Source organism: Salarias fasciatus, chromosome 4 (assembly GCF_902148845.1).
Source record: "Salarias fasciatus chromosome 4, fSalaFa1.1, whole genome shotgun sequence".
NCBI lineage: Eukaryota > Metazoa > Chordata > Actinopteri > Blenniiformes > Blenniidae > Salarias > Salarias fasciatus.
Window position 1 is genome coordinate 22,201,621 of NC_043748.1, and position 7,561 is coordinate 22,209,181.

Genomic DNA, 7,561 nt, shown 5'->3' on the forward strand with positions numbered 1-7,561 from the left:
ACATTAATAAACCTTTAATTTAAGTGCTGATATAAAGTTTCAGTTACACTGCATTTTCCCATTCGATTTCTTTCTTTATTTGTTTAAATGACGTGTCCCTCGCGAGCTGCCCTACTCGCAGCGCAGCACGGCTCCGTCCCGCTTTTTCGAAGTGCGCTACACTGCGGTATCCATTTCAACCAATCGGCGCCGTGGTCTTATAAAAGTCGGACAGCTCAACCAATCACAAAGGAGATCTGTCACGTAGGCGGGATTTCCGGTTTCTTGTAAAAGCTATCCGAGGCCTCCCCATGCGGTTCTGAGCTGTCGGTGCATTTGGAGCTAACGTGAAGCGGTAAGAGGATTCTAAATACGTACCTTTTCCGCTTTGGAAGGATTCCCGGAGCTTTTATTGATGTCTTAAAACGCGCTTGTTATATTTGTTCGATCTTCGTGAAAAAGAAACGAGGAAACTACCTCGCTTATTGTTTGCTTCCCGGGAGCATGTTAGCTTGCGTTTTGTAGCTTAGCAATGCTAGCTTAGCCGACCCGGCTGGTACTATCGTTGTTATTACCTAAAGTTAAATGGGCGGTATTTATGTGGTAATACTTGTGTAACTCGTATATTCAGGTCTCTCAAAACTAACAACTGGATCAACAATTTAAATAAAGTAGTTCATTTAATAGTGGAGTGGGCGCTTCGGTAGTTAGCTTGCCACGTTAGCAACCGTTATGCAACACAATGGCTTCGCATTGAAATGAAGCTAACCGGTTGGTCTGTTTCCACTGTGTCGGCGAATCTGCAGGGAGAAGAAACCGGTTCGTCTGTGTTTGTAAAGCTGTAGTTTTTTGTAACGAGGCTTTGTAAAGGCATAGTTACACTCTCGGTTAGTCAGCTAGCTAGTATATATGATGCACCGACTTCGCAGTTTCTGTAGCATTAGCTCAGACTGTTTCGCCGCTTCAATCACGACTCATACAAACTCGCGTTTATTCTGTACCGTGCCCGTTACCGCATATTTATACCCAAGTAATAACAGTAAAACAGGCGAACGCGTTCATGATATTAATGCTCGGTTGTGTGTTTGATGATCCAGACCCACACACATACACAATGGCTGAGAACGACGTTGACAACGAGCTGCTCGACTATGAGGAGGACGAGGAGCCCCAGGGAGCCCCTGAGAGCGCAGCTCCGGCGGGCAAGAAGGAGGTGAAGGGTTCCTACGTCTCCATCCACAGCTCCGGATTCAGGGATTTCCTCCTCAAGCCCGAGCTGCTCCGTGCCATCATCGACTGTGGCTTCGAGCATCCATCTGAAGGTGAGGGAGTGTCTCGCTTACCTGTGCCATTTTGTGGTAAAAAGAACCATGCCAACCTTTAGCAGACTGTTTGTTGTTGCCTTTAAAAAATGATTCAGCCTCATATTTTTTCCCTGAATAAATAATGGTTAAATTCTCCAATTTTAGTTTACTGTTTGGATTTTTCACACTCTATAAAGTCATGCCATTGTCTGAAATGGACCATCTACCAAGCTGTGTAAAGCCCCAGGCTTGTGTGTTCGATAGCCCTGTTTTGGGTACTTGTCTAATTTGTGATTTCTGCTGTTGCTAAGAACTGTGTAGATTAATTTTGGAGCAGTGTCAACCATTATAAATTATGAAATATTCCGAATGGTGTGAAATGATCTTTGAGTCTTTGGAACTCCACATGGGGCAGAAAACCTTTGTATTTTTTACTGTAGATTCAGTTTGTGCGCACATTAGCAGTATAAGCACTAGATCAAAAAATTTAAACAAAACTGCTGGGTGGCTGTTGTTGTGTACATAGCCTGCAGCCTGTGCTTCAGTGCTGCGTTCAGGGACAGGTTTCATAAATGTGGAGTATTGGCAGTTGTGTTGGGATTTTCACACATTGAGAAGAACTCGCCATGACCTTATTCAATGTCAAACAGTAACAGGACTTCCCTCAACTTGCTGTGCTAAATCTGGATGAGCAATGTACACTACAGTCATTTTATTTCTTTACAGGTGTGAACACACCCATGTCACATGCAATGTGGATATAGGTAGAAACTCTGTTCAATCAGGTCATTTAGGCTGTTTTAATGGAGCTGTTGTGCTTCATGTGTACTATTGAAATGCAGTCTTTGCCAAAAAAAGAAAAAAAAAACTCCTTGCACCTTGAAAGCTGTGCTTCTCTAATGTGTCTTTCTTTGTGTGTGTTTTACTCTCAGTCCAGCATGAATGCATCCCACAAGCTATCCTGGGAATGGACATCCTGTGCCAAGCCAAATCTGGTATGGGCAAAACGGCTGTGTTCGTGCTGGCCACGCTGCAACAGATCGAACCCGTCGATGGGCAGGTTAGTGTTCGTATTCAGACTCCGTCTCTGTTTAAGTGCAAACGAATGCTCTGTTTGGTTTCTGGTGCAAATGGCGAGTGTGCTTTTAGCATTTTAAGTGCTCGTTCAGACCCCATCAAGATCGGATTCCTGATTTTCTTCTCAGCTGAATAGAAACCTGACTGCTGTCACAAATACAGAACCAGTTCAGACAGATGAGGTGACACTGAGAGTCAGAGTATTGAATTCTTTTGATTTCAAATCAGGCGGTTTCTTTTCTCAAAGCTGGATAAACTCTTCAAACAAGCCTTTGTTGGTTTGTGCTTCAGCTTCTTTCTGCTCTCAGTACAACTGCATGAGTCATTAATACAATCAGAGTTGTCGATCCTGTTAAAGAGATGAAGTTTAGACCAGCACCGATTTAGAATGAGTGTAAAATTTCTATAAACTGTCCTCATTCACAATGTGTGTCTCCTCCTCAGGTGTCTGTATTAGTCATGTGCCACACGCGAGAGCTGGCCTTCCAGATCAGCAAAGAGTACGAGCGTTTCTCCAAGTACATGCCCACCGTGAAGGCGTCCGTGTTCTTTGGCGGCATGGCCATCAAGAAGGACGAGGACATCCTGAAGAAGAACTGCCCGCACATCGTGGTGGGAACGCCCGGGCGGATCCTCGCTCTGATCCGGAACAAGTCGCTCCTCCTGAAGAACGTCAAGCATTTTGTCCTGGACGAGTGCGACAAGATGCTGGAGCAGCTGGGTGGGTGTCCTCTCTCGATTCACCGGCTCGAAGGAATCATTCTCACTCACCGATCCGAGATGCGTTCACTGACTTTACTCATGGGGATTGTTGTTCTTGATTTGCTTTGCTCTTCATGGGAACCTCCAGCAGTAGATGTAGAGGAACAGACTGGCTGCACATTGTACTTTAACGAACCTGAAGGCTCTTTACGCTGCTTGATGACATAAAGTCGCTCACAGACTGGATTATCGTCGTATTCCAGCCTTTGTCCTGAAGGTCCAGTGTCTCTGTGTCTAATGAAGGACTTCCAGCTCCAGTGTGTACTCCAGTGTGTAATGCGCCTCTCCTGCAGGGCCTGATGGACTCGCTTTCATTAGATACAGGTGTTAGAACAGAGGATCAACTGGAGATGCGATTTTGAGCATTTCAGACAAAAGATGAGCAAAGCAGGCGATGACTTTTTGATTGTTAATCGAACGTCCTCGATGTTAAAACCTGCATTTATGGAGTTTCCCAGATGGTTCAGGGGGAAACATGATGACAGTCAGATTGTGTTTGATTAGAATCATCGTACACAAATACCCAAAGCTCTGAAAACACTTCAATACACACAGCAGGACAGTAGTTGGTGCTGGTTTCTGCAATACGAACCTTTCTTTGAAGAACATACCTTGGAAAAGAAGGAGAAAGCTTCCTTTATTGATTGGTTTTGGTGAAATTACTACTACATTGAATCCAAACCTGCAAACTTTGGTCTCAAGTTCTGTCATCGATCCTTTCAGCCCATGTTTTCTGATTCATGTCGGATTCTATTTGCACCGGTTGAGAAGCTTGTGTACTAATGGAGGGTTGTCGTTTATTTTTGTGTGCTAGTCTATTTATCAAGTAACTTTCTTTTGAGTTGAGCTGAGTCTTGTGTATTGAGGGAGTTGTACCACCGTGTCCCCCGTGACCGGCAAATGGTTAATTTTCTTTATTTTTGCAGCGGAAGAGTTGATTCTGATTGTGTAGCACATGAGCAGCGCTCCAGACTTTCCTTGTTCAGTGAGGTAAGGTTATGGACGCGGCGTCTCTCTGACTCTGGAGTGTTTTTGTGTTTCAGACATGAGGTGTGACGTTCAGGACATCTTCAGGATCACGCCTCACGAGAAGCAGGTCATGATGTTCAGCGCCACGCTGAGTAAGGAGGTCCGACCGGTGTGCCGCAAGTTCATGCAGGACGTAAGTGACCTCTGACCCCCCCGCGCTGTTCACACTAACCCCTGAGACGCGTCGCCCTGAAAGCTCACCCGGCTGGTTCTCGTCCTCTCAGCCCATGGAGGTGTTCGTGGACGACGAGACCAAGCTGACGCTCCACGGCCTGCAACAGTACTACTGCAAGCTGAAGGACTCCGAGAAGAACCGCAAGCTGTTCGACCTGCTGGACGTGCTGGAGTTCAACCAGGTGAGCGGAGCGGCGCCGCTCTGATGCTACATGAGGCGGGGGGGTTTCCGCAGAGCCCTGGTCTCTGTGGATGTTTCTAGACTTAAACTTTTCAGAGCTCCGTCGGTGTGGTGAATTGGTTGCCTGGCAACAGCCGACTGCTCCTCATGGTGGTGCAGCGCTGGGTGAATCCACACCGCAAAAAGATCTCCAGGATCATTTCTGAGGAAAGATGATACTGGCGCAACTAAGATTTAAAATCAATACAAACTGAGCCTGTCATCAAAACAACTTTCAGGGATGAATTATGTTCTAGAACTGAACCTTAATGAGAAAGTTTCACATTATATCCTCTGAAAAGGTTGGATTAAGTTTGTGCTGTGTCAGCATCCTGCTACTTCTGGACCTTTGTTTTATTTTAATTCAAAAAAGCTGAACAGTTGGTAACAAGTTTTTGTCCAAATGGAGGCGTTTGACTCTTCTTTCTTACCAGGGTAGTGACTGAAGTTATATATTGATGATTAACCTGGTTCAGACACAAGCAGGAAGAAAAACCGACGTTTCCTTCACTCAAGTAAAGAACACAGCTGTGTAACACGACTGTTTGAAAACAGATGATATTCTCTCATTTGCCAGTTTGAATTGAAGTTTTGCTTCGATGTGATAAAGTCTGGCCCCTGTTTCAGAGAAGCTTGGATTATAGGGTCTTATTTGGCTTCAGTGGTTTTGTTCCTGAGTTCTCATGGCTTTACTCACTTCCTGAACAATGACTGAGTTTTTAATGTAAATAATCTCTCGAAGCTGTGAAGGCGCCGGCTTGGACCTCTTTGATGTGAATTTCACTTCCTGTGCTCGGCCTCTAGGTGGTGATCTTCGTCAAGTCGGTGCAGCGCTGCATCGCCCTGTCCCACCTCCTGGTGGAGCAGAACTTCCCCGCCATCGCCATCCACCGAGGCATGGCTCAGGAGGAAAGGTGAGACCGCCGTCCCCCGTGTGTCTGTGGCGCCCGGGAGAAGCGGGGGCGCCGGCTGACGTCTCCGGCAGCTGTGTTGATAATCCACCGCCTGGCTCTGACCTCTCTCTCCCCACCAGACTGTCTCGCTATCAGCAATTCAAGGACTTCGAGAAGCGGATCCTGGTGGCCACCAACCTGTTTGGCCGAGGGATGGACATCGAGCGGGTCAACATCGTCTTCAATTACGACATGCCAGAGGACTCTGACACCTATTTGCACAGGGTGAGTCGTGGCTGACGCCTCCAGCGTGTTTGTTTGTGCTGCGTTCACAATCTGTCCGGTAACGTTTATATTTCTGTCCTGGATGTGGCGTTCGGGTTTCTCCTGAGCAGAAATCAAGGCGCTGAAAGTTCAGACGCTTCCAGACTGCAGAGGACGTTTTCCTCATGCAGTAGTTATTAGGTGGCCCACCATGTGTCCAGACGCATGTCTTTAAAATAAAAACCAGCAACCGCCAGACTCTGAAGGTTCAAGTCAAGCTGGGGAAGGAAATAAAAGGGAGGCAGAACATGCAAACTCAGAACAGTTTGCATGTTTTAAGAATCCTGCGGGCAAAAAAAAAAATCAAAGTGAGCTTCTGCAGCCTGGACAAGAATAAAGGATGCTTTTATTTCAAGCAGGTTTCAGACAATTTCAAGGTGCAGGCGACAAAATTAAAGGAGGTTTTACACAGATTTTACTGTTCTCACTTCCTGTGAAGCCATATTTGGAAATGTTTTAGTTTATTTGGTTCTGATGCTGAAACTCCAGGTCGGAGCCTTTCTTGAGTTAATATCGGTTTATTTAAAAGTGCAATTTAAAAAACAGTGTATTGGATTTACAGGCCGAATTCTTTCAGACAAGGTGACCACTTGGAGTGCAGAACAGCAGCAGTGAGGTGGTCTTCCTCTGAGCCATGTTTACCCGTTGACCTGGTGATCGGCTCATCGCCGCCTCCCGTGTCGCCGCAGGTCGCCCGTGCCGGCAGGTTTGGGACCAAAGGTCTGGCCATCACCTTCGTGTCGGACGAGACCGACGCCAAGACCCTGAACGACGTGCAGGACCGCTTCGAGGTGAACGTGGCCGAGCTGCCGGACGAGATCGACATCTCCTCCTACAGTAAGTCTCCGCCTCGCCGCCGCCGCCGCCGGGCTCGAGCCCGGGTTCTTCAGCGGGGTTGATCCGCCGCAGCGGGACGATTGTAATTTATGGATTGACGCGCTCCTCTTGTCCAAACAACACGCCGCTAATGCAGAGATCTGCCGAGGAAGCCGCCCCCCCTCCCCCGTCGTCTCACAGCCCTCCAGACAGGTGGTGCTGCCTGCGGCGGCGTAGCTCCTCCGTCCTCTGACGTGTCTAACCTGCTGCTGAAACGTGGGAATGCTCAGCTGCTGATCTTCTCCTGTCTGCTGTGCTCTGCCCCCCCCCCTCCCTCCCTCCCTGCAGTCGAGCAGTCCAGATGAGTTCCTCCGGCCGAGCAGAAGTCTCCTCTCCACCGATCTCGTCTCGTGTTTGGAAGTAGACGTACCTCACTGTTGATTTTAAAGCTCTGCGTGTTTCCTACGTTCACCAAGCATGTTATTTTTATTGTCAGGCATGGGAGGGGGAGGGGGGGGGGGGGGGGGGTAAACGGGAGGGTTGTGGTTTTACCAGGTTTTATTTTTGTTTTGTTTCTGCTTAATTGAATTAAAACTTTTCATAAAATGTCATTTTACTGTTGTGGTCTCTGACCAGGCTGCTTCGTCTCTCCCGTCTCCGAGCGTCGAGCAGAGCTTCAGGGAAACATTCAGAGGAGCGAGCAGGCTTTTATCTTTGGTTGAGCATGTCCATGCTAGAGATGTATAGTAACTTTCTTTTTACTTTTTTTTTTTTTCCTCCCTTCAATGCAAAAACAGTTTTCCTGTAGGTAGAACCCAATGTAGTGACGTTTGAGTGAAGAGACGAATCTGGCTCTCAACGGCAGCTCTTTCTATGAATTTCTAACTGAATGCCTCCAATAAACGAAGTCACCAAGTGGAGTCCCAGTGGTTGAATTGAGGAGTATTTCACTGTGTGACGATGACCTGATCCGCTCGCCCGTG

At 47.3% G+C, this 7,561-nt stretch overlaps 1 protein-coding gene across 1 annotated transcript; it reads left to right on the forward strand.

Moving 5' to 3' along the window:
- Positions 1-271: 271 nt before the first annotated feature.
- Positions 272-7,515, forward strand: ddx39ab (DEAD (Asp-Glu-Ala-Asp) box polypeptide 39Ab). The gene is made up of 10 exons (XM_030090195.1): positions 272-334; positions 1,077-1,301; positions 2,216-2,343; positions 2,805-3,081; positions 4,166-4,284; positions 4,376-4,507; positions 5,350-5,459; positions 5,579-5,723; positions 6,452-6,599; positions 6,927-7,515. Exons 2-10 carry the CDS (start codon positions 1,094-1,096, stop codon positions 6,941-6,943), a joined length of 1,284 nt encoding a protein of 427 aa, XP_029946055.1. The 5' UTR covers positions 272-334; positions 1,077-1,093; the 3' UTR covers positions 6,944-7,515.
- Positions 7,516-7,561: the final 46 nt, after the last annotated feature.

Bases quoted from the DNA above. Each gene is read 5' to 3' on its own strand.
- ddx39ab (XM_030090195.1), top strand. From the start codon at position 1,094: ATGGCTGAGAACGACGTTGACAACGAGCTGCTCGACTATGAGGAGGAC. The intron at 3,082-4,165 runs GTGGGTGTCCTC...TTTGTGTTTCAG, and splicing joins CAAGATGCTGGAGCAGCTGG to ACATGAGGTGTGACGTTCAG. The intron at 4,285-4,375 runs GTAAGTGACCTC...TCGTCCTCTCAG, and splicing joins GCCGCAAGTTCATGCAGGAC to CCCATGGAGGTGTTCGTGGA.